Consider the following 16,280-nt stretch of genomic DNA (forward strand, 5'->3'; position numbering starts at 1 on the left):
AGATGACATGTAAACGGTCGGGACTTTCAACCTGACACACTCAATCACATCACACGCTGTACCGGCGCTCCCACGTACCCGCCTGGTGCTCTGCTCCCCCAATGAATGCCTGTGAGGAACCGGGACATGAGTGTGAGTGTGTGTGTGTGTGTGTGTGTGTGTGTGTGTGTGTGTGTGTGTGTGCGCGCACGAGAGAGGAATAATAACTGTACCTCTGCATAAAGCATCACATTCAATCTTGTATTTGCCATAGAGCTGTAAAACATTTACCTTGTCTGGAGTTGTAAAGTGTTCTGATCCTTGCTGTTGCAAAACGTTACATGGCACTTGCACGAATGTAAGTTAACAGTCACTGATGTCATAAGAAAAACTCGCTCATTTTAATTCACAGTGATGGCATTTGTCCTCATGATGCTTTTTCTTTTCTCTCTCTCAGTTCCAGCCATGATAACATCGTATCCCAACAATTCACTGGCAACGAAAGGAGAGAAGATAGAGATGAGCTGTAAGGCCCATGGCGAGAAGCCCATCATGGTTAGATGGGAGAAGGAGGTGGAAAAGGAGAAGCAGTCACATATGATCAATCCAGACATGTGGCGGCACACGGTAACAGTCAAGAACGTCGGCGACGAGGTCGTCTCCACCCTGCAGGTCAGATTCTTCATTTGTGCATTGTCATTTTTCTTGCTTGGCCTCTGATACTCTGATGCTCATATTTCAAAATGAAACAATCCTTCAAACTTAGTTCAAAATATCATACTGATGATCCTTAATTCTGAATGCTAGTTTAATTAATTAATTGTTTAAATGGTGATCAGGTCCTTCACATACACATACTATTATATTTAAATTATATTTAAATTGTTATTCATAATAATAAAAAATAAATAAAAATACAAATGGTATAATATATAAAATATATGCATTACCGTTTAAAATTTTGGGGTTAGTAACAGTTTTTTAAATATTTTTGAAAGAAGTCTCTTATGCTCACCAATGTTGCAGTTATTTGACAGGAATATAGTAAAAGCAGTAATATTGTGAAATATTATTACCATTTAAAAATTTCTATTTGAATATATTTTAAAATGTAATTTATTCCTGTGATGGAAAAGTTCAAAAGAACTTGAACTTTCTATTAATATGACAATATAAATGTCTTTACTGTCACTTTTGATCAATTTAATGCATTCTTCTCGAATAAAAGTATTAATTTCTTTTAAAGGGACCTATAATGGCCCTTTTACAAGATGTAAAATAAGTCTCTGGTGTCCCAAGAATGTGTCTGTGAAGTTTCAGCTCGAAATACCCCACAGATCATTTATTATAGCTTGTCAAATTTGCCCCATTATTTGAGTGTGAGCAAAAACATGCCGTTTTTGTGTGTGTCCCTTTAAATGCAAATGAGCTGCTGCTCAAGGCCCGCTTTCCGGAAGAGGGCGGAGCTTTAACAGCTCACGCTTCGGTTGCTCAACAACAACGCAGCCAAAATGATGATTGTCAGTAAAGCCGCGGTCACACCCTATGGGTCACACTAGACTTTTAACGTGCAGAACTTCTTTGGATGCTGTAACGGTCGTGATATGATGTCACGGTCTACCGCGTCTTTTTTATAAACATGAATTCAACACATAACTTTAAGTAATACATTCAAAATGTAAAAATATAGAACCTACTCGACTTTACTGCAAAAATATTATTCTTTTAATTCAGCCAAGAGGTCATGCCGTGACGAATCGATCTTCTACTGGGCGCACTTCTTCACATGATGCGAATTCGCAGGTCAGAGTTCACCAAACTTGAACTTTGGAACGCAGCGAAATGGGACATTTTTCTCACGAGCTTGCGTTTCTGGTCTGTCGCATTCGCACGTGTTTGAATGAAAGTCAATGGAAAGAAAATTGCAGTGTGACCGCACTTTAACGGTGTTCAGCCTTACATTGTTCAAACCGGAGTCGGACACTGATGGAGAGATTCAGAAAGAAGTTAAAACTTTTAGAATGAACTGGATGTTTTCTGAATGGTTAGTGGATAAATTTATGTAACTGCTGTGGAGTTGATTCAACTCATCGACTAGCATGTGCCGTCATGTTAATCTTTTGTGTAAATCCAGTATTGAATTGACCCTCGTTTGTGAAGCAGTCCGACGTAAAATGACGGCATGGCAGCAACACTCTACTACAACAACTCTTCCTCTTCTCTAAAGCAGCCCAACATGGCCTCGCCCTCTTTGTTGCGTTTTCTCGGGGACAGGGTTTATGTAAATTTTGGGGTTTGTGATGTCAGAAGCTTGTTGTAGTCCCTACTAGAGCCCTGCACGGGACTGATTTCCTCAACCCGCACCCGCCCGCTCCCGCTTAATATCTGACCAGGACCGCCTGCTCCCGCAACCCGCGTGTTCCACTCCCGCCCGCGCCCGCAATGTTTGTGTCCAAACCCCCCCGCTCCCGCGGACTTTCTCTCAAAGCTTTTGAAAATAGGTCTAAACAAATACTCTCAGACTAAATTCGTTTAAGTTAACATCCAGAATAACAGACTTTAAACATGATTGCGTTTAAATAAGATGAAGTAGCCGCAAAACCAAAGCACCACACGTGATAAAAAACATTGGGTATTTTTTATTAGCGTTATGAAACATTAACCGTTAAAACAAAAATACTCCATATAATTTGCTGAAGGAAAAGAATATTGCTGACTGACTGCGGTCGCAGACTTGTGCGTCTTTCTTCCATGATCCGCCCACACACACACTGAATGCCCTCTCTGACGGTGCACTAGATCGTGCGAAAATGCTCAAAATAAAACGGGCGAATTTTAAGAATTGTTTCCAAGTGTCTGACTTACTTTGCTTTTGTCAAGTAAAGAGCCGCTTTAATTTTCTTCTCATCATCTTCATTTGTTGACTCAGTTTCTATTACACGCCAAATCCCACCATTCCCCGCGGGTCTCCCGCAAAGTTTTCTGACCGCCCACTCCTGCCCGCAGCAAAGGTAAAACCGCCCGCTCCCGCGAGATTTGCGTTGGGTCCCGCGGGTCCCACGGGAGCCCAAACCCAATGCAGCCCTCTAGTCCCTACCATCCGTTTGTTGTAATCCTTAAAGTGATTTCTGTAAAAGAAAATATCTCCCTTTGCATTGAACTTTGAGCGTCGTAACTTTGCAGATGTTGTTTATGCTCAAACAGCAACATTACTCTAAAGTTAAAAAAGTGAAATCATAATCAAGGACCCCTTTAAAAAAATCATGCTGACCCCAAACTATTGAATGTTGGTGTTTTTAAATCTTGTTTAAACAAAATACTAGTTTTGTAACTAAAATGTTATTACATTGAATTTATATTTGAATTTTTTTAATTTTTTTTTTATACTCATATTTCAGATCTATCCAACAATGAGAGAGGATTCTGGATTCTTCTCCTGTCACGCCATTAACTCTTATGGTGAAGACAGAGGCATCCTCCAGTTAACGGTTCAAGGTAAGCAGCCGGAAAATCACCTGGGCTTGGCTGGAGATTCTAGGGATTTATTAGGCATTTGAAATGAGACTCTTGAGAGAAATCTCCTGATTTAAATGTCATTGTTTAAATGTGGGGATGATTCCAAAGCCTCTGAGAATCTGAGAGCCGTTTCATTAAATTCTCAGAGCCGCCAGAGCCTCCTAAAGTGGAGATTCGTGAGGTGAAAGAGAGGACCATCGCCCTCCGCTGGACCATGGGGTTCGATGGAAACAGTCCCATCACCGGCTATGATATTGAGTGCAAAAATAAAACGGGTATGTGATCCAAATGAATGCAAACAACAGTAGTTTTTTAGTAAGTTGGCATGAATAGATCATTATAAACCTTGTAATTGTCATTTGAAATGTTTTCAACCATTTGCATGTCTCTACTTATAAACAGAAACTTGGGAAAGAGCTCGCAGGACCAGAGATGTTTCTCCCACCTTAAACCAAGCTACCATCATTGAACTCCACCCATCATCCACATACAACATCCGTATTTTTGCGAAGAACCACATTGGTGACAGCGAACCCAGCAACGAGCTCACCGTAACCACCGATGAAGCAGGTATGATTTACTAGTAGTGAAATCAAATTTACTTCACATCCCTGGTGTTATTATGTTCAATTCATCAGTGCATGTTACTCTTCCATCTTATTTCTGATATTTAAAATGCATTGGGAAAACTTTTAGGGCTTTTGAAGGGCTTTTTTTATTCATAGAACAAATAGTAATGCAAACACATTGTTAATGTTTCACTTCCTATTGAATTGTTCCATCAGTTGACACAGAAAAGCAATTATGTTGCAATACTGCCAACTGGTGGTCAAGGTTGACATAACGGGAGAGTGACTGAGATACTGATAAGCGCTGAAGCCACTGTTTATGAGAAATATGATAGCAGATATCAGACCAGGATAAACAGAGTGAATGTTTGACCGCTCTAGATCCAGAAGGACCACCCCAAGACGTAACGCTGGAAGCCATCACCTCCCAAAGCATAAAAGTTACATGGAAGGTAGGCCACAGGGTATTATGACTGTATCAATGCTGTTTTACTGTGGTGTAATTTGTTATTTAATTATTATTCATTATTTAATTATAATATTTATATATTAATACATATTTATAATAATAAATAAATAAATGAATAATATATTTAGTGTGTGTATATATATATATATATATATATATATATATATATCTATACAAACCCTATTCCAAAAATGCTGGGACACTGTACAAATTGTGAATAAAAACAGAATACATTGATGTGGAAGTTTCAAATTTCAATATTTTATTCAGAATACAACATAGATGACATATCAAATGTTTAAACTGAGAAAATGTATCATTTTAAGGGAAAAATAAGTTGATTTTAAATTTCATGGCATCAACACATCTCAAAAAAGTTGGGACAAGGCCACTGTGTGGCATCCCCTCTTCTTTTTATAACAGTCTGCAAACATCTGGGGACTGAGGAGACAAGTTGCTCAAGTTTAGGAATAGGAATGTTGTCCCATTCTTGTCTAATACAGGCTTCTAGTTGCTCAACTGTCTTAGGTCTTCTTTGTCGCATCTTCCTCTTTATGATGCGCCAAATGTTTTCTATGGGTGAAAGATCTGGACTGCAGGCTGGCCATTTTAGTACCCGGATCCTTCCATGATGTTGTAATTGATGCAGTATGTGGTCTGGCATTGTCATGTTGGAAAATGCAAGGTCTTCCCTAAAAGAGACGACGTCTGGATGGGAGCATATGTTGTTCTAGAACTTGGATATACCTTTCAGCATTGATGGTGCCTTTCCAGATGTCTAAGCTGCCCATGCCACACACACTCATGCAACCCCATACCATCAGAGATGCAGGCTTCTGAACTGAGCGCTGATAACAACTTGGGTTGTCCTTGTCCTCTTTAGTCCGGATGACATGGCGTCCCAGTTTTCCAAAAAGAACTTCAAATTTTTATCTGTCTGACCACAGAACAGTTTTCCACTTTGCCACAGTCCATTTTAAATGAGCCTTGGCCCAGTAAAAATGCCTGTGCTTCTGGATCATGTTTAGATATGGCTTCTTTTTTGACCTATAGAGTTTTAGCCGGCAACGGCGAATGGCACGGTGGATTGTGTTCACCAACAATGTTTTCTGGAAGTATTCCTGAGCCCATGTTGTGATTTCCATTACAGTAGCATTCCTGTATGTGATGCAGTGCCGTCTAAGGGCCCAAAGATCACAGGCATCCAGTATGGTTTTCCGGCATTGACCCTTATGCACAGAGATTGTTCCAGATTCTCTGAATCTTTGGATGATATTATGCACTGTAGAAGATGATAACTTCAAACTCTTTGCAATTTTTCTCTGAGAAACTCTTTTCTGATATTGCTCCACTATTTTTTTGCCGCAGCATTGGGGGAATTGGTGATCCTCTGCCCATCTTGACTTCTGAGAGACACTACCACTCTGAGAGGCTCTTTTTATACCCAATCATGTTGTCAATTGACCTAATAAGTTGCAAATTGGTCCTCCAGCTGTTCCTTATATGTACATTTAACTTTTCCAGCCTCTTATTGCTACCTGTCCCAACTTTTTTGGAATGTGTAGCTCTCATGAAATCCAAAATGAGCCAATATTTGGCATGACATTTCAAAATGTCTCACTTTCAACATTTGATATGTTATCTATATTCTATTGTGAATAAAATATAAGTTTATGAGATTTGTAAATTATTGCATTCCTTTTTTATTCACAATTTGTACAATGTCCCAACTTTTTTGGAATGTTTTTTTATTTTTATTTTATTTTATTATAGTTTTATAATAAATGTATATATTGACTACAAAACGTTTAACTAATTTATATATAGTTAATAAAAAAAAAAAAAAAAAAAAAAATATATATATATATATATATATATATATATATATATATATATATATATATATATATATATCTTTAATTATTAATAATATTTGTTTTATTGAAAATAAATTTAAATACAAATTATATAAAGTTTGTGTGTGTAAGTGTATATACATTTAGTCCAAAACATTCAGTCCAAACTTTTGTCTGGTGTGATATCACCAAAATGTAAAATTATAAATACATTATATAGTTTATATTAATAATATAAATAATATAAATAATTATATAGTTTATTTTATTTATATATAGATAATGTGTTATACAGATAATGTGTTATCCAATTATTATTCATTATTTAATTATAATATTTATATATTAATACTTAATACATATTTATAATAATAAATTATATATATATATTATTGTGTGTGTATATATATATTTTTTGAATGCTACTTTAATAATACATTTATATACCGTATTTATATGACTACAAAACTAATTTCAACTAAAGTAGTTTTGTAGTCTAGTTATAAATTAGACTACAAAACATACACACACACAATTAATAATAATAAAAATATATCTATATATAATTAGTTATTTGCATTATTTAATATATATATAATTTTGAATTACTCATAATATTTATTTTATTAAAAATACATAAAACAAATTATAGAAAGTGTGTGTGTTTGTGTATATTTAGAATTTTAATTTTTTTCTGATGTAGAGAGAATGTCTAATCATGAAATATAAGACTATATTTTTGAATTAATATATTTTTTGCACTTTTCATTTATGTGAAGCTATATATACAGATTTATGTCAATAACTGCGGTCTTGTTTATGAAGATGTTATTCCAAATATCATTTCATCATCTGTAGGCACCACTGAAACATCTCCAGAATGGCGTGATCAGGGGATATCAGGTGTGTCATCGAGAACACTCCATAAACGGCAGTCACCAGTTCGTCTGCATCAGTATGGAGGCCACGGGAGAGACGGAGTCCCTGAGCCTCAACAACTTGAAGAAGTTCACAGAGTATGAGGTGGTGGTGCAGGCCAGTAACAGTGCCGGGCCGGGACCCGCTTCCAGTGAGGTCCGGGCAACAACAATGGAGGACGGTAAGCCATTGTAATCATTCAGATGATGAACGGACCACTTTTTGGATGACCTATAAATGAAAGAACTAATGTAAACAGTTTTTTATAGCTTTAATTAATCTTTAAAAAATAAATCATATGCATCAAGCACATTTCTTTAATATTTGCTGCCATCTAGTGGCTACTGGAAATGTTTGCAAAGCTTGGAATTCTTGTATGGACTGTCTCGGATTTAATCCAATCCAAGTTCATTTGTCAGTTTCAGTTTCATCGCACGTACTATACATATTCTGTGAGTAATTATGCTGTTCTGATGGTTTTTTATTTCTCTTTTGCTCTCAGTACCCAGCAGAGCTCCAGAGAAGGTTGTGGCCACCGCCTCTTCCCCTGAAAGCATCTCTCTGTCCTGGCAGACTCCATCCAGGGAAGCTCTCAATGGAGTTCTACAGGGTTTCCGCATCATCTACTGGGCCAATCTACCAGACGGAGGTAAAACTCAGACCCCAGCAAGTGCCTGAGATAGTAATAATAAAAAAAAAAATAGTAATAATAAATAAAATATACACTACTGTTTGGGGTCAGTAAGATTTTATAATATATAATATCTCATATATATATCTGATTTTATATATATATATATATATATATATATATATATATATATATATATATATATATCTCAGTGCTGTCAAGCGATAATCATGATTAATCTCACCCAAAATAAAAGTTACATACATGCAAATATTTCTTAAATTTATATACGTGTATGTGTGTGTGTGTATATTTTATATATATATATATATATATATATATATATATATATATATATATATATATATAATAATTATACACAATACACATATATTATGTAAAAACACTTATTTTGGATGCGATTACTTGCGATTAATTGTTTAATAGCACTAATATATGTTATATATATATATATATATATATATATATATATATATATATATAGCATCCATGGACCACTAGGGGGCAGAATATACCTTTCAACTGGGAATTCTTCCTTTAGAATCCTTTATGAAAAATGACTATACCATATTATGTGACAGACTAGAAATATTGCATCCCAAATCATCGCACATTAGCATATTATTAGCATATTAAGTGTGCTTTTTGGGCTAATATTGTCTACAACAGGTTCTCTAATGTAGATACATGCAGTTATGCGGCTGAGGGGTATGTAGGATCAATGCAATTCTATGACCCAGTACTGGCGTATTAGCTTTACTATATACTCAGAAAACACATACCACCAATGCAGTACGTGCATTTTTCAGTTCAGCAATATTCTCTTTTCATAAGTGTTGTGCCAGCATGCATACTTGAAGTGGCCTCTCGTGAGTGATTTAGACTGTGAGGTTAGTTAATCGATCACTCAGCGCTGCAGCACACAAACCAGAGAGCAACATAACACATTCCGCACACCTGTTTAATTGGCTGCTTTATGGCTCTCGATCAACTTGTGCTCAGTAGAACAAACTCACAGCACACATTATGTCGATCCGGCTCTTTCCAGGAGCTATTTGCTTATAAATTGCCTTATTATGAAGCAGCAGAATTCAGCCCGGGCGACTCTAGGACAAAATTCAGCAAAGAGTTGCAAAAGACAGTGGCTCTTTTCCATCCAACAGCGGCAGTTAGAGTGTGAAAGGAATGATAGATAGCAGGAAAAAATTGAGACATTAAGAATGTAAAACCTGCAGCTCTCCTGGATAGCTGCAGAAAAAATCTCAATGTCTGCCCTATATCTCATAAATCTAACCTGCATGGGTTTTAGTTGATTATGTATGACCAATTTTTCAACCTTCACTCTTGATATCATAATTTTCACACCAGGGGCCAGGTGCATAAACATAGCCACTATGTTAAGACCATGTCTTTAGAACTAGAAAAAATGAGATGAGTAAGACTAGTATAAGCAGTTTATGCAACCAGCCACAGTATGTTTTTAAAAGTACTTGTTAAAGTGCACTTCTTTTTCACAACAGTTTGCAAAGCCTGCATGTTTCGTGTGTGTGTGAATTTACAGTAAATAATGTGTTCACTTTAGCATTATATCAGCACTATCGGCTACCATATCAACTGACAGCAGGTCTTGAGAAAAATTTCTCTAAAATCTAAGTCTCTAAATGGTAGGTCTGCATGATAACGTCAGTCGAGTGTTTTATTCAGTCACAGCGATAGTATGATGTCCATAGGCGATTTCCTGGAACGACATGCATTATATTGCGGTAGACATATTTGGAGTATCTGTTTTATACTATAATCAGTATAAAAACAGATGCTCTCGATCCTATTCTGGGTAAAAATAGAAAAAATAATGATTCTTTCTAAAGAACTTTTAGGGAAATGTATAATCAATATGTTTTTCTTCAGTAACCCTGCATTTTTCATACAAGTTTTCTGTAAAATAAAAATATTATTCTTTTCTAATTATTATAGTTATATTTATCATTAAATACTCTATTTTTTATTTTTAATAAAGAAATGTATTACAATAGTTATATTTATTATTTGGTTGAATATTTTTATTTAGCAATAATGATAATATTAATAATCATTATCAGGCCTGGGACAATACATCGATTCTCAGTTCACGATTACAGTTATTTTGGATCGATTCTGATATTTTCCAAATGTATCGCAAATTGATTCTGATCTTAGTACTACGTGCTGTAGAAACACCAGTACGCTGCCTGCTTCCAATTCCTTTATATACAGCACTTAAACCTAAAATAATCATTCATAAATTTAGAAAAGTTTGAAGCGAATTACAAAGGTGTTCGCAGTGGGCTGTGTTTACATTAAAGGTGCCCTCAAATGAAAAATTGAATTTATCTTGGCATAGTCAAGTAACAAGAGTTCAGTACATGGAAATGACATACAGTGAGTCTCAAACTCCATTGTTTCCTCCTTCTTATATAAATCTCATTTGTTTAAAAGACCTCCGAAGAACAGGCGAATCTCAACATAACACCGACTGTTACGTAACAGTCGGGGTGTACGCCCCCAATATTTGCATATGCCAGCCCACGTTTCCAACATTATGAAAGGCATTAGACAAGGGCAGCCAGTAACGTCTGGATCTGCACAGGTGAATCAACAGACTAGGTAAGCAAGCAAGAACAATAGTGAAAAATGGCAGATGGAGCAATAAAAACTGACATGATCCATCATATCATGATATTTTTAGTGATATTTGTGAATTGTCTTTCTAAATGTTTCGTTAGCATGTTGCTAATGTACTGTTAAATGTGGTTAAAGTTACCATCGTTTCTTACTGTATATATTCACGGAGACAAGAGAGTCGTCGCTATTTTCATTTTTAAACACTTGCAGTCTGTATAATTCATAAACACAACTTCATTCTTTTTAAATCTCTCCAACAGTGTAGCATTAGCCATTAGCCACGGATCACAACCTCAAATTCATTCAGAATCAAATGTAAACAATATAACAGTATACAATACTCACATAATCCGACGCATGCATGCCGCATGCATGACGAACACTTTGTAAAGGTCCATTTGAGGGTTATATTAGCTGTGTAAACTTTGTTTATGCACTGTTAAAGGCAAGCGCGAGCTCCGTGGGCGCGGAGCACGAGAATTAAAGGGCCAGTAGCCCTGAATCGGCTCATTTATAATGATGCCCCAAAATAGGCAGTTAAAAAAATGAATTAAAAAAAATCTATGGGGTATTTTGAGCTGAAACTTCACAGACACATTCAGGGGACACCTTAGACTTATATTAAATCTTTTTTTAAAAAGTTCTAGGGCACCTTTAATCTTGCGTCATAAAAACATTCTGAGCCGAGGTGCAAATATATTTAACTACTTATATGACTCAGCCGAACACACAAGCGTTCTCCAGCGCTCTTCTTCATGAGCATTTGAGCATGCACATAAAAACTAGCCTACAGTGCCATCTGCTGTTAAAAACTAAGCTCAGAAAATATCAGAATCGATCCTGAATAACTGTATCGAGAATCTATGTATTGTCCCAGCCCTAATTATTATTATTATTATTATTATTAGTCAAATTAATATATTAGCACAAATTTTCGGGCCAAATTGTGCAGCCCTACAAACAAGCAAAACAAACCTGGTATCGTTTACCTTCTTTTATTTTTCATTTTTTTACAAATTGCATTTTAAATCGCAATTTTAACCAGAAAAATCGCAATTAGATTTTTACTCCAAATCGTGCAGCCCTACTAAATGGCCTTATTGTTTATGGCACCACAGAACTGGGGGAAATCAGAAATGTCACTACCCAGAAGGCCCCGCTGGAGCTGGAGGGTCTGGAAAAATACACCAACTACAGTATCCAGGTGCTGGCCTTCACCAGAGCAGGAGACGGAGTGCGCAGCGACCAGATCTACATCCGCACCAAAGAGGACGGTATGACCGACAGATATCCATTCTGTGACCAACTGAAGTCATAGCTTATGTTTCGGGATATCATTGCTGTCAAATTCTGTTTGCCAGTCTGTACGGCATAAAGATTTCTCCAAACAGCCTGACTCTTTTCCCTGCAGTGCCAGGTCCGCCCGGCGGGGTGAAGGCAGCTGCGGCCTCCAGCTCTGTGGTGTACGTTTCTTGGCTCCCTCCGCTGAAGCTGAATGGCGTCATTAGGAAATACACAGTCTTCTGTTCCAGCTCGTATCCCACGGTAAGACTCAGCCAACTGGTCTCATACTAACAGGAGAGATATCAGGCTGGCTACTAAGACAGTGCTAAACAGTGTGTGGAAGTGCAAACATTTTAGCACACCGCCAATACTGTGCCATCAAGCTTAAAGGTGATGTTTAATACCTTCTCCTTTCCCAGCTTGAAACGGAAGTTGCGATAGTCTTTACATCCTTATTGTGACGTATATCTGAGTGAAACGGCTTCTTGAACAAGCAAAAATGTAGGGCGGGGCTTGATTTTGTCAATCAGGATTTGATTGGATAGTTGTGGTTTGCTATTGGCCGATCTCATGTGAGTGACAGGTTGCCCCGCCCTCACACCAGTAAACACGTCATCAGAGAAGAGATGTCACTGCAAGATTAAAGAATATGAGGGCACATGAATTTTTAAAAACATAATGTGCACGGATAAATCATTTACAATCAATACTGCAAATATTCCATAAAAAAAAAAAAAAAAAAATTAATTTCATTTTTTGGTGACTTTAATATGAGAAATCTGCGTGTAGCTGTAAATCTGTTCATCCAATCAATGAAAGACACAATGACTAACCAGCAATCGTTTATTTTGGGTCTTGTTCAGGTGGTCAGCGAGTTTGAAGTGGCCCCAGATGAATTCCTCCACCGGGTTCACAATCTCAGCCGCAACAGGAAGTACAGTATCTGGGTGATGGCGGTTACTGCGGCCGGCCGGGGTAACAGCAGTGATGTCATCACCGTGGAACCTCTGGCTAAAGGTGAGTCAGTTATCTTCGCTCTTCAGGAGGAAAGTGATTTTAGGAGTGACATTTTTAAGTCAAACCTCATGTGGTATGTGGAGTAATTAGTTGTATTTTGAGTTCTCGGCACTCTCTTGTGGCCCTTCACATGAGGAGCATGACAAAATCTTTTGAATACAAAATATGCCATGGTGTATAAATATGCTGAAATACACAGTGGTCTAAAAAAAGTATTTGGGCAGTAAGGGTACAACTAACAACAAAAAAACGCTGTAATATGCTGCCAGGCCAGTAGTTGGCGATGTCACTTTGTAAAAAAAAAACTATGCGGCTATAGACTGAAAACATAATATGCATGTGCATGACGTCACCGTTTTCACACATTTGAATTTTTGAAGTTACACTGAGAAAATAGTGGTATCATTTTCAAAAACTTGAACCTTAAAAAAAACGTTTTCAAAAGTTTGAGTTTTCAGGCCCCCAAAACGCCACTGTCATATAAATGAATGGCCAATACGCATAAAAAGTTTTCCATTTTTAGTTGAAAACAGTGTTGTGTAAACACCCCTTTAAGCACATTTTAAGAGGTCTAAATGTTACTGCGTTAAACAAAATATCAAACTGATTGGCATCTGCAAACAAATGCTGCAAGAGCTTTTAGCAAAACTAACATTTTTCTGAGCCTTTTACTGCTAACTCAGTCAGTTCCTCTTTTTGAAGCCAACAAACCTCTTTCAGTGCAGCATTTTGATATTTTAAACAGCATTTGATATTTTGCTTTCTAATGCAGCAACTTATTTAACATATTTAGTGTACATTACTGTTTAGGATCAGTTTAAATGTTTTTCAAACAAATCTACAGTCATGATCCTTACATGATCCTTCAGAAATCATTTTAATATGCTCATTTGCTGCTCAAGAAACATTTCTTATTATTATCATGTTGAAAACCGTTGAGCTGATTAATATTTTTGTGGAAACTGTGATACATTTTTTTAGATTTCTTTAATTAGGAAGTTCAAAAGAGCAGAGTTTATTTAAAATAGAAATCTTTTATTACATTATAAAATCTTTATTGTCACTTTTGATCAATTTAATGCATCCTATGCTGACACCATATTAAAAAAAAAGTTTTAATATGGTGTAATTTGCAATGATTGTGCTTTGCAGTGAAATTATGAAGCATTAAGCTTTCACAGATCAATAAAATAATGAATTGTGGTGTTTTTTAATCTAAACAGCTCCTGCCAAAATCCTCACATTCAGTGGCACCGTTACAACACCTTGGATGAGGGATGTTGTTTTACCCTGCAGGGCGGTCGGAGATCCACCTCCTGCTGTCAAATGGCTGAAAGAGAGGTAAACAAACCTGTTTCAGGGCCACCAGTGAGAATGTATAAAATATACACTCTAAAAAACAATATTCACATGAGCATGAGCATGTGAAACAAACAAATATGCTATATACTGAGTTCAGTATCATAGTGAAGAACATACTGCAGTGCAGCTCTAGCTTTTCACTAAGAGCAAACACGAGCATCTGAATACCTATGAGTAGAATCAGTCACTGGGGAATGCTGGGAAATGTCAAACTCTGCCCTCTTCATTGACAATTCACACTGTTTCTCGACAGCGGGAGCCCGGCCCCTGCGGTCATTGATGGAAGACGCAGTATCCATGGAAATGGCAGCTTCGTCATTAAAACTGTGAAAGCAGAGGATTCTGGGTATTACACATGTGTCGCTAGCAATAACTGGGGAACGGACGAAATAATTCTGAACCTCCAGGTTCAAGGTGAGGTGTGAGAGTCGGGCGGGATGATCACTTTCTGTATAGCCTCCTCTATGTGTCAGCTTCATTTCCTCTGAGTTATTACGCAGCGTTTCTCACTGTATAAATATCATCTTCAGTCCCCCCAGACCAACCTCGTCTCACTGTGACCAAGACAACCACCACATCTATTACCGTGACCTGGACACCAGGAGACAACGGCGGGAGCTCCATTAGAGGTGAGCCGCTTCCACCTTCAGCTGCTTTTCATGCTGGAGAAAAAAAACAGAGAATAAAACTGTGTGGGTTTTATCTTTCAGTTGAATTTGATTTTTTTTTATTTATTTTTTACATATTCTATTAAAATCCATTTTGTATTTTGTAGCCTGGACAGCAAAAAACAAATAAAATGTTTTAAAAACCCAATCGAAAAATGGGTGTGGGTGGTTTAAAACCCAATTAAAAGCAGATATTTTCCCCTAAATTAAAGGTGCTAAAGAGGATTTTTTCGTCGACTGAGAAACCAAAGACTGTTAGTGAGGTTTTGAAATGAGCACATGCGTAAGAACAACCCGCCTCCTTCACAGCTCATTTCGAGGGAACGCCTCCCAAAACTCGTGCACGAGAATTGGAACACGAGTGTTTACCACCGGCATTCGCTGTGTCGTGTTAGTGGATTCATTATGTCGGACTCACCGCAGGTAACTCATAATCTGCAGTTGTTACTCCTGTCTCCTGACAAAAATATCGCATGCGGCGCCTGTGGAGTGTGGAAAGTTACTGGAGCGCGCAACCGCGCACGTCTCTCACAAGGAACGTCATGGCAGTGATTGACAAGCCAGAGGGCCAATCCGCGCACGTCTCGCACAAGGAACGTCACGGCAATGATTGACAAGCCAGAGGGCCAATCGTTTACGCGATGATCGCGTAAACGATTGGCTGATGTTTTTAAGGCCCTACCTCGTGCACAGATTATGTATATTAATATTATTCCTTTCAGTGCACCTAATAAATAGTCTTTTATCAGTTAGTAAAGACAGTTTCAAGTAATATTGCAAAAATGTATAAAACAAAACATCCTCTTTAGCACCTTTAATATAAAATTTAAATAATGTGGAATTACAGTTGTGTGCACTGTTCGACAGGGTTTAAGGTTTTGAATGTGGCTCATCCAATCAGTTTCATCATATTAGTTTGACTTTTTTTGAGTCTGAATCTCTTTTTGTGTTGATGGCAGACTTATTTGATATGAATAATCTGATTCTTTGGTTTGTGCCCATTAAGTTCCTAATGAAAAGAAAAAATAATCATAAAAGAATACACGTTCATTTGATTAAAATATTACTGGATTACCCCCAAAAATGGCATTACATGGTTAATAAAATAAACACTACTGTTAAAATGTTTGTTTTTTTCATACATTTATTCGGCCAGATTGCATAAAAATGTTTCATGAGCAGCAAATCAGCATATTAGAATGATTTCTGAAGGATCATGTGACACTGATGCTGAAAATTCAGCTTTGCATCAGAGGAATAATTTGCATTTTAAAATATAGTGAATTAGAAAACAGTTGTTTTAAATTGTAATAATATTTCACAATGTTA

General features: G+C 37.0%; 1 protein-coding gene across 2 annotated transcripts in view; it reads left to right on the forward strand.

The window, feature by feature from the left end:
• Window positions 1-16,280, forward strand: part of dscama (Down syndrome cell adhesion molecule a) — a 104,852-nt gene that overhangs the window by 78,217 nt on the left and 10,355 nt on the right. For both annotated transcript variants that reach the window (XM_048180940.1, XM_048180942.1), the window contains 13 exons: window positions 437-651; window positions 3,378-3,474; window positions 3,642-3,770; window positions 3,898-4,065; window positions 4,446-4,516; window positions 7,248-7,488; window positions 7,810-7,956; window positions 11,739-11,894; window positions 12,032-12,165; window positions 12,768-12,921; window positions 14,145-14,262; window positions 14,537-14,697; window positions 14,814-14,912. In XM_048180940.1, coding sequence (XP_048036897.1) covers window positions 437-651; window positions 3,378-3,474; window positions 3,642-3,770; window positions 3,898-4,065; window positions 4,446-4,516; window positions 7,248-7,488; window positions 7,810-7,956; window positions 11,739-11,894; window positions 12,032-12,165; window positions 12,768-12,921; window positions 14,145-14,262; window positions 14,537-14,697; window positions 14,814-14,912 — 1,890 coding nt within the window. The remainder of the gene's footprint in view (window positions 1-436; window positions 652-3,377; window positions 3,475-3,641; window positions 3,771-3,897; window positions 4,066-4,445; window positions 4,517-7,247; window positions 7,489-7,809; window positions 7,957-11,738; window positions 11,895-12,031; window positions 12,166-12,767; window positions 12,922-14,144; window positions 14,263-14,536; window positions 14,698-14,813; window positions 14,913-16,280) is intronic.

This window comes from Megalobrama amblycephala, linkage group LG2, assembly GCF_018812025.1.
Source record: "Megalobrama amblycephala isolate DHTTF-2021 linkage group LG2, ASM1881202v1, whole genome shotgun sequence".
Taxonomy (NCBI): domain Eukaryota; kingdom Metazoa; phylum Chordata; class Actinopteri; order Cypriniformes; family Xenocyprididae; genus Megalobrama; species Megalobrama amblycephala.